Raw genomic sequence first — 11,194 nt, forward strand, 5'->3', positions numbered from 1 at the left:
ATTGATATTCAGGTAAAATTAGCTGGTAAAATCATACATGACAGGTATTGCTAGATGGTATATTTTTATACTGATTTTGGCTACTATTTTGTAATTTAATAGCTGTTTATAAACTTTGGATTTCTTAATTTCTTACTACTTTAATAGATTTTCATCATTGTATTTGTTATAAACATTCTGAGTTATCAGATCACTTTAGAGTCCATTTTTATATGATCTGTCAATGAAACTGAAATAACTAATTTGATTCATGATAGATTTTTTTCAAAAGAAAGAAATGAAGGTTTAGAACCTTATAGAACAATTTATTTATAAAGTACTTTTATGACTACAGTATTTCATAAATTATATACACTGCTTTTCTGTACATATAAAATAAATATAATAGCAGCCAAGAAAGTAAATGCTACAGGAAACTTAACATCTTCCCAAAATCAATCTAGAATCCCAAACTTGTAATATATCCAGGAAGCAGATACACATGTTCATAAAAAACAATGCTTGGCTGTTTTCTTAAAGCTTTCTTTCTTTGGGCTTTCCCTACATTGCTTCAGGATAAAGGTTATGGTTCTATGAGTATTAAAATTTCTGCTTATATTTTAATGTTTTATAATACCTTTCTAAAAAAAAATTTCCCTCCCATTCAGTGGTTTTGTTTTTCTTCGGCTTATCTGTCCTGCCATCCTGAATCCACGGATGTTTAATATCATCTCAGGTAACTAGTATTTACTAAATTTTCAAATACAAAGTTAGTTGAGAACAATGCTTTAAAACTTGGAATATACCACATTCTAAAGCACCCTTCCCTTTACCTTTTGTTTTGCTTCTTAGCTTTTCTTCCATGTACTATCTTCAGGCTGAGATGGTAGAATTATACACATTTCACTTCTATTACATCTCTAACTGTATTCCAAGCTTTTATTATGATAACATTTGAGTTGATAAGTGAGTTTTAGTGAGTTAGGAACTGCTTTTTTGTGATTAGTCATGTTTGATTGCTATAATCTGGAGCTTAAGATCAAATTAAAATTCTATGTACAGTCAACAGTAGTGTTTTGTGAATACCGTGCCTGGTTCCTCCTATTAGTCTTTTTGTCAGTAATTATGCAGTAATCTACAATTATGAGATGTTAATAAACTTGATTCCGTTTTGCTTGTTACCCATCTACCCATTATGGAATGATTTTCAGATTTCATAAGCTTTTTTCAAAGAAAGTATAACTTTGACATTTATGACTCCAAGTGTAATAGAGAGGCATTATTAGTACAAGGTATCAGGAACATTTTTGACCCAATAACTTGAAGCTCAAAGCTGTATTAAAATATTTTAGAATATCTTGATTTCTACTCTCATGGCCATCACATTACAATAATTTTTTATTACTATTAAAATTATGTAGTCTGAGTTAAAAATTCTTTTGAAAAGATTTATCTGAATATTGATATCCTAGCTACTCAACAGTATTTATAATTTAGGTGCTTATGATAGAGTACAGTCTAAAATCAAGCAGTCAGGTAGATTACCTGTAGGATTTTATGTTAAATAATTATTGAATGATAATTCAGGGCTTATATTAAATAGCCATAAGTACTTTTAATCTACATTTCACTATCTGTGTTTTATAGGGAAATGTTTCCTGAGATTTAAAATACATTAAAAGTTCACTAGTAAATTTCTTGTTTTTCTCTTCAACATAAAGCAGAGGTCCCAAACTGTCTTTGTTCTTGATCTTTAAAGTGACTTATTTTTAGATAATGTACTGCAAACAATATTCTTCTAAATGGAAGAATGTTAGTATTTTAATAATAACCTTAGAGTTGGTGTCATTAGTTGTGGCAAATTCTCTTATAGATTCCCCATCTCCTATTGCTGCAAGAACACTTATATTAGTGGCTAAATCTGTGCAGAACTTGGCAAATCTTGTGGAATTTGGAGCTAAGGTAAAAACATTCTAATACTTTAAAATACAACTTATGAATGAAATATTGCCATCATAAAAGCCATAAAATATAAATTTTCAGTAGGGGTTATTTCATAAAGATAACTTGGATTTTCAGAATATTTTGTTCGGATTTTATTTGTTGTACGGGGAATGGAACCTAGAGGCATTCTACCTCTGCGCTACACTCGCAAGACTGACTGTATTGCTGAGGCTGTCCTCAAACCTGTGATCCTCCTGACTCAGCCTCCCAAGTAGTAGGATTATAAGTGTGTGCCAACATGTTTGGCATACTGCAACTTTAAAAATGATCATTTTAGCCATTCGTTGTAGAAAAAGAATTTCTCAAGATTCAGTAGATTCAGATTCTCCCGCTTTTATATGTAAAATATCATAAAATATGTTTCAAATGGAAAGTCATTTTATTATGTCACAGTAAAAATTCTGTTGAGCCAGGCATGATGGTGCATGCCTGTAATCTTAGCATTTGGGAGGCTGAGACCTGCGGATCACAGTTTAGGGACAGCCTCAGCTACTTAAGCCCTCCACAACTTAGTGAGACACTGTTTCAAAATGAAGAATAAAAAACAGGGCAAGGTGTGTAGCTTGGAGGTTGAATGCCCCTAGGTTCCACCCCCAGACCCTCAAAAAAAAAAAAAAATTCATGGTAAATGTTAAGATGCAGGTGGCTTTTTAAAGTACATGACTTCATAAAGAGCACTTTCTTAGTGGGGAAGAAAAATAAAACACATGATTTGCACTAAATAAGGATGACAAGTGTAATAGTCTGATTAGGACTATACTTGTTACCTGGCTTTTGTCACTGTTAATACCTTTTACATGTTTCTTTTCATGCTCATTAATTTACTTTCTAAATTTTGGACTAGGATTACTAATTGAAATAAATACATGTTTTAGGCTTTTTATGGATTATAAGATTATAAAGAGATTTTTTTTATTCCCCATAGCCTTGCCAAAACCTTGGTAGTAAATACCCTTTGAAATTTTTACCCCTGACAGGCATGGTGTTACTTTGTGTTTCATTATTTTATCACTCTTAAAGACTCTTGACTTTCATGCCTGTATATTGTATATACTTGGGAGATTGAAATAGGAAGATCTCAGGTTTGAGACCCTGTTTCAAATAAAAAGTCTGGGGAAGTAGCTCAGTTACTGGGTTCAAAATCCCCAGTTCATCCATCTCTGACACACACACATACATGCACGCACGTGATTGTGTTAATATGGGCCTTTTGTGTGTTGTAGCATATTTTAAGCACCAAAAAAATTTAGTATGATAAGGAATTTACATTTATGGCTTGACTTTTGAATTTATCTGAATCCTGAGGCAGGTTATGAATATTTTCACAGTGTGGTCTTTGTTATACTGTACACCTTGATATCCTATAATCTTTACTAGATTCTAATTTAGAGATGGTTTTTTTAGTAACTGCTTTTGAATGTACCTATCAGTAATTTATGTCTATTTGGCTAAATGTTATGATGTTTTCATCCAGAATTTCTAACCTAATTTTATTAATACTGCCTGAGTTCTTCAGTATAGCTGTTTTAGTCCAAAGAAAATATTGTTGTGTGATTAACTTTTGTGAATAGCTACTGATGGGTATTAGATTTATATAAATTCTTGTTATGTGTGCAGTTCTTACTATAGATTAATTATATATGATGCATTTAATTCTTTTATTTTTAGGAACCATACATGGAAGGTGTCAACCCATTTATTAAAAGTAATAAACATCGTATGATTATGTTTTTAGATGAACTTGGGGTATGTATATAATTTTCAAGGATTTTGAGATCTGCAGTTCAGCAACCTTTTAGAAGCATTTTCTGTCCAAAACTCAGCTCTCTTTTATTTATCTGCCTAAGTAATAATTTATTTTTACACTAAATAGTCTATGCCAAGTTTATGCTATTGTGGCTTTTGTACTATCTGTGGAATTTTTATAGTTTCTGACTTGCTCTTCATTGTCTTTTTAGCTATCCTGTCAGTAACTGTGACATTTTATTGTCCCTTTAGCTTTTAGTTTGCTGTTCCTGTTATATTTGAAACAAGATGGATAACCCATAGTTCTAGCTAGTTTAAATATGTTAATAGTGAAGAATGAGTTTCTTATGGCTTTTCTAGGAATAAAATACATGGATTTTGATATCTATTTCATTAATTTTGACTATGCTTAATTAGGTTTACGATTGATCAGATTAAATTGTAATTGAGTTTATGTAGAAACTAGAAAAATAGCATGTATTTGAATCGAGCCAGTGTATTATGTTACGGAGAGCTAGCTAGAAGACTGAGGTGCCTGATGTATTAAGATTCAGTTAAAAACTCAAGTCAGCAACCACTACACTACTATAGCAAACAAATCAGAAGTGCGTGAGGCCTCTACCTTGCAATCTCAAATAAGAAATTATTTATAGCATAGCTTCATATTTATGAGAAATAAAGGAGCAGTAGTTAAATGTTCATCATGTTTCTATATGTGAACTGGAAAAATTTGAAGCCGTATCTACTTAGAAATATGGTTGGTAAGTGGTTAAAGTGGTTTTTTTTTGTTTTGTTTTTAATGATAATGTTCATATAGCTGTTTGGGAAATGTGTGTTTAGTGTTTAAGGCTAATTTAAGCCATATTTCTAGGTTTTTAGATTTATGGTTAGGATTCCATTTTTTTTTCCATAAATACAAGCATCTGTGGTCCTCTCCCTATTACTCTCTATAATGTAGCAATATTCTAATTCTCCCTCAGTCTTCCTATACTTTTTTTTTTTTTTTTTTTTTTTGCGGGTCTGGGGATGGAACCCAGGGGTATTCGACTTTCAGGCTACACCCCCTGCCCTATTTTTTATTTTTGAAAGTGGGTCTCACTGAGTTGCAGAAGGCCTAAGTAGCTGAGGCTGTCGGCGAACCGCCATCCTCCGGTCTCAGCCTCCTGATGCCGGGGTTACAAGTGTGCACCACCACGCCTGGCTCTTCTTATACTCTTATGTTCCTTTATAACCTTCTATATCAAATTCACCTTTGACGAGTCACCTCAAACATTATCTCTGTTCTAAGTTTCCTCTATATATCAGATATATAACTGTGTTGTTATTAGTTTATTTCTTTTGTCCTCTTACTAAGCTGTAAACTCCCTGAAAGCAAACGCTAGTATTTTTCATGTCTTTGATCCTATAGTCAACAGATGAATAAATGAATAACTGAGTCAATAACAAAGAGCCTATTCAGCATAATTATATTTCTCTAATAAAAAATACTATTGTAGTTTTAGGCATGTATAATAGACATCAAAGAAATGAATGGACTTACAGGAAATTATTGGTAAACCAAGCCCATTTTGTATTAATGTAAAGGTACTATGCACCTCCTATAATGTCTAAATCCCAACAAGAACCTTAAAGGTGTCATGATTAACACTCATTTTCCCCTCATTAGTCAAGTTTTTATTGCAGTTTGATAATGTAGTTTCTATGTACATGTTGACCAACTTAGACAAATTATATTAGCTCAGTGAAATTTGTTTAAATTGCATTTAGTCCACACAGTAAGTTACTATACATACATGTTCTAGATTAAAAAAAAACTTTACAGATACATATATATATCTTAGAAAAACCATTGTTTCAGGATAACAATAATGTTGTATCACATTCTGCTGTGTTGTAGAAGAAAATAGAACCTGGCATTTGTGTCAATACAGAAGTTGTAAAATCTACATTTTATCAACTTTTTTCACTAAATATGGTATTTCAATAAGCATCCTTTGATTTTCAAAAGAAATGCTGAAATTTTAAGCGAATATTGTTAAAAATTTAACCTACTATTCCCAGTTAGAATTATTTCAGAATTTCTAAATGCAGTTTTCTGATTCCTTTAAAGAATGTACCTGAACTACCGGACACTACAGATCATTCTAGAACTGACTTGTCCCGTGATTTAGCTGCATTGCATGAGATTTGTGTGGCGCATTCCGATGAACTGCGAACACTCAGTAATGAGCGAGGTGCACAACAGGTACGTTTTTGCTGGCCAATAAATTAGCAGTGTTTCATTGTAAGTTCATCTAAGATGTAACAAATTATGGTCAACGTTTTATCAGTTATTTTAAGACTCTGAATCATAATCCAAAAATATTTCAGCAGACAAAAGTAAAGGGCAACTACTGGAAAATGAAGGTGTTTATACATTTTAATGACATATGTGAAAATGGGAAGTGAGATGTTAATAGGTGGTTTTAAAATTTCAGTTTACTGTCTTTTTCAAACATAGTGCCTGGCCAGGGTGATTCTCAAATTGTGAAATACATGAGAGTTATTGTAAAGTTTGATAAAAATATGTATTTCAACTTCCATAGCCATACATTTTGGGTTATAGCCTTGAAAACAGCTTTCTAACAAGCTTTTCTAAGATTGAAATACAAGTGGATCAGAGCTCACACTTTAAGAAACACTAGTAATTGGTATTAGTAAATTCTGCTATCCAGATGAATATAGAGAGATGGAATATTATTCAAAAAAGTACCATAATTTGAAAGGAGTTGTTTTGGGGAAGAGAACAAAATGTATGGCCATAGCTGGAATAAGGATGCATACTACATAACTCGTTTCTTCCATGGTTTCAAGTAGAGCATATGTTATCACTGTACCAGATAGCAATTTGGCAGGGATTTTGCAAAATAAATTTAACCACAGAGTTTGATAACTTCTGAGTTCCTAGAATCAAGTTTTAAGCTAGGCAACAGTTTTGCTTATTAGACTTCTAATTAAGAAATTTTGAACAACTGACTTAACTTTTAGGTTCAATGACAAATCTGTCTTTTGATAAGATTACTATGACCTATCCTAGAGGTTGTTCTGGCAAGATAGCAGAATGTACACAAATTTCTACACTTTTATGTTTAAAAAAAAGTCTGAATAAAAAAGAAACTCACAATTTTTGTGCTTTGCAAATACTTTTACTATTTTATGAATTCCTTTGCTTTGACATAGCTGCTTTCAAATTCAGGTTCCCATCCTATTTTTGTTTATTTACTAATTATTTTCATACTGTTATTTCCTTCTATCTAGCATGTACTGAAAAAGCTTCTGGCTATAACAGAACTGCTTCAACAAAAACAAAACCAGTATACAAAAACCAATGATGTCAGGTAGCAGCCTTCACCCTGGTGTTCTGCATGGATTCAGCATGCCCAGCGGTAATTCACATCAGTATAATGTCTCCTTTGCTCTTGCCAAAAAATAGCACACTTTTCCACATTCCAGTGATGTGTGAGCTATGCAAACGAAACAAGATTCTACTGGTAAATAACTGCCAGCAACTTTGTAAGCTATTTGTGCAGAATATTTGCACTTTTTCCACATGGAATCTTTACCAAACTCTGAGCCTTGGTGTACAGATCACCTTTCACAAAAGAATACTATGACTATCTTGAACTTTGAAAATATATTTTCAATACACCCAATTGCCAAAGTTTTGCTCTCTTTTGGAAAAAGAACTATGAAATCAACTGACAAGAAAAAGCATTCTCTATTGATAATTGAGTATAACTGGACTGCAGACTGTTCTTATGCTATAATTCCTTCCTGTTTAGGAATATGACCATTTGACTGTTCAATGACTTAATTTGTATTTACAGTTTCCAGAGTTTTCCATTATAATAGGAACAATCTTTGCTGTATACTTTTTTTTAAAAAAATACTGTGCTATTTCTCTTTCTGGAACTGTTGGAAGAAAATATATAGAATGGATTTATTGCTCATCAGCTTTATTTTTTAAACATACCACTTATTTTGTTGGACTTGTCAAAGACTGTATTTAGATCTCATAATGCTTTTGTTAAATGTTTACAACAGTAAATAGTTTGAATTCAGTAAATATTATTGGTCATTGTACTGATCAATGCATGTTACCCTTTCAACTGTTTTATAGATTATGAATTTTTTATGTAAAAAAATCTAGAATGTCTGTTAATTTCCAGTTGATTTTTTTGTGTACCCCTTTGATTATGCAAACAAACCTCATCCACATAACAACTTATTCATCTTTGAACTTCTGACTACTTGTTGTATCTGCTGGATATTTAGTTTGACTGTATAGTTTTATTTGCTTCTATTTGTGTATTTCTGTGAAGTATTCACAAGGGTTAAGTTAAAATAAAACCAAGGGATATCTTGCATAATTGATTGCTTCTGACTAAATATAGCTAAGCATTTACATCATTTTCTTCCTTTAAGGACAGTTCAAACCATAGCACCAGAGCATGAATATGGATTTCTGATCAGTATTTTTGCTAACAGTCTCTTGAAAAGGATTCCATTTATTCATTCAGTATCTACTGGTTAAGCAACATTTCCTTCCCTCCCATAACTAAGCTAGGGAAGATGTCATGGGGAATGTGAGACAGGATCTAAGAAAGGTATCAGGATACCTTTCTACTCTGATAGTCAAGGGATTTTCTTTGCAGTAGTAGGGATAGAACTTAAGGCTTTGTGCAAGTTAGGTAAGTGTTCCACCACTAAGCTATACACCCCCTTTCCCAGCCCCTAAATAGTTAAGATATGGCTACTTAGTAGCTTTAAGCTATAAAGGCAACTATTCCTAAGGAGTTCGCTTGCCTTATGTAGCCTCAATCTGAGTTCAATAGTGACACGAAAAGTCTCAACACATCCTGTGTTCCTTTCCTTGATAGCAATACAATTCATTTTATTCTTTCTTATCTCTATAAAATTCCATCTGTTTTGGGCTGGACTTCCCCAACAGTATCCTAGTTGTCTCTTTTTTTGTTTACAGAAGTAGACTACAAAGGATATGGACAAGCGATGTTTCCTAAATTTATTTATTTATTTATTTTTTTGTGTGGTACTGGGGATTGAACCCCTAGGGGCATTATACCTCTGAACTATACCCTCAGCTCCAATTTTTATTCTTTATTTTGAAATAGCACCTCACTAAGTAACTGAGGCTGGCCACGAACCTGGATCCTCCTGTCTCAGCCCCCAAAGGACAGAGATTACAAGTGCATACATACCATCACACCCAGCTTTCCTTAACTGTTTTAACAGGCATACAGGTCCAAGCTCTAGCATAACGCATTTTCATTCTTTCTCACTAATCATACTAATGTCTTTAGCCATACTAATCTATCTTCCACTTTGCTCTCTGAAATGCTTCCTTCTTGTCACTTATTAGCCACAAACCTGAAAGACTTGCTTATATTTTAATGACATTAGTCTCTTAAATTGAAATGGGAAATTGTTACTTACCTTTATAGGCCCTGTAGTAACTATGTTATCCATGTTGAAATAAAATCTCTCAAAACAATTTTTTTAATGGGCCTGGGTAGTAAATTTTCAGGGATAAATGTGGACCTTGCTCTGATGCCAAAGTCTATTGATCTGAAAGGGAAGCAGGAGATGAATTGTGAACATCTTGCCATTCTTTCTGTAGCCTATTATAATGCTTCTTAACCTAGACTACACTTGAAGACTAAGCTTTGGTTTCTTCTATTCTGCTTTTGTCAAGTCCCACACTTCATTAATTTTATTTCTTTCATTCTAAAAAAGGAAACAAAAACAAATATCCCACCTAAAAACCCAAGCCTAAAATATAAAGTATTAGGAATGAAAATATTTACAAAAAGTAAATATTGCCATCACATAAAAATGAGATAAGTAAAATGTTACCTACCCTCATGGAAAGCGCAGACTGGGAGGCATTGATTCTAAAAAGTGTGTGAATTCATACAGTTTAATAAAATTCAGGACAGTTGAGTTTTTCAATTTCCTCATGCCAGTTTTCCAGAAAAAAACTTTGCCTGATGACACATTCTAAAATTTGGTTCTAACTATAATGGCTAACATTTTTATTATATTAACACATTATTAATATATAAGTATGTTACATATGCAGATGCTACTTGGATTAATCCTATGAGAAATAGGCATTTTTTTCCATTTTCCACTTGAGAAATTGGCACACAGAGGTTTGATAACTTACCAAAGTCTTGTAGCAAAGTGGCAGCAGCCAGCCCTCACACATACCCAAGTAATTTGATGCAATATTCTGTGGTTTTATATTTTTATTTTATCTTTCAATTTTAAACTTTTTGAACATATCCAATCTGTAAATCCTAGTATGTTTATTTGGTACTACCTATCTAACACTTTAAGGTATTATTCGAGATAGCTACTCAAGTCTGCACATTTAATTTTTTTCATTTGAAACTGTTTTCTGATAACTATTTACCCACCTGGATAGTTGTACATTCTTTATGTGTATGTGGTGCTGGGGATTGAACCCAGGGGAATACTATAACCCCCAGCCCTACATTTTATTACTATTATTTTTTTTGCAGGTCTGGGGATGGAACCCAGGGGCATTTGACCTCCCGAGTTACACCCTTTTCTAATTTGAAACAGGGTCTAAGTTGCAGAGGGCCTCACTAAGTAGCAGAGGCTGTATGCAAATGAACCGCGATTCTCCTGTCTCAGCATCCTAAATGCTGGGATTACAAGCTTGCACCACCAGGCCCGGCTACTTTTTATTCTTTATTTTGAAACAGGGTCCTATTAAGGCTGAGCCTAGCTTATATGACCACGGCTGGCTAGTTAGAGTACATTCTAATGCACGAATAGGGAAGTATGTCAGGATAACATTTGAAAAGCTATCATTTATAAAGGCTTTTAGATGGAAAAACACAATCCTTAGCACTTTTTTTTTTTTTTTTTTATGTTACTGGGGATGGAACCCTTCCATCTCCGGGCTACACTCATATATATATATATATGAAACGGTCTCTTACTGGCCTGGAACCTGTGTGATCCTCCTGTCTCTGCCTCCTAAGTGGGGAGATTACAAGCTCGCGCCACCATGCCCAGCTCCTTAGCACTCTTAAAGGTGACTCTAAAGTTTTGTTTTTTTGTGGTGCCTTTCTGCAGAAAGGATAAGATTTGCTTATCACATTGTTTCAAACAACATAATCGAAGTACATTATGGTTTTAATTTGGCCACCATAGGAAGGCTAATTTGCTTATTAGTCATGAAAGGACATGGTTATCCAAATTAGGCTCTTCTGAAGCCATTTTATTTAATATAAAGCTACATAACAAAAGCTAGTAACATAAAAATCTTAATATATTTTGGTGTTTTCACAGCACAGTTTTAAGTAAAGTTAGGTGTCACATTTGCTTTCTACTTCTGCTGAATACGTAGTGCTGACATACTGACTTCAAATGG

The 11,194-nt window shown here is 33.3% G+C and overlaps 1 protein-coding gene across 3 annotated transcripts in view; it reads left to right on the plus strand.

The window, feature by feature from the left end:
- The window catches only part of RASA1 (RAS p21 protein activator 1), a gene marked incomplete at both ends in the record, with an annotated part of 102,587 nt that extends 95,477 nt beyond the window's left edge, over positions 1 to 7,110 (plus strand). For 2 of the 3 annotated variants that reach the window (XM_080707351.1, XM_080707352.1), the window contains 5 exons: positions 648 to 715; positions 1,853 to 1,941; positions 3,652 to 3,729; positions 5,840 to 5,974; positions 7,027 to 7,110. In XM_080707351.1, coding sequence (XP_080563477.1) covers positions 648 to 715; positions 1,853 to 1,941; positions 3,652 to 3,729; positions 5,840 to 5,974; positions 7,027 to 7,110 — 454 coding nt within the window. The remainder of the gene's footprint in view (positions 1 to 647; positions 716 to 1,852; positions 1,942 to 3,651; positions 3,730 to 5,839; positions 5,975 to 7,026) is intronic. The other variant, XM_080707353.1, reaches the window with a different exon arrangement.
- Positions 7,111 to 11,194: the final 4,084 nt, after the last annotated feature.

Source organism: Muscardinus avellanarius (assembly GCF_963383645.1).
Source record: "Muscardinus avellanarius genome assembly, chromosome: 1".
Lineage (NCBI taxonomy): Eukaryota > Metazoa > Chordata > Mammalia > Rodentia > Gliridae > Muscardinus > Muscardinus avellanarius.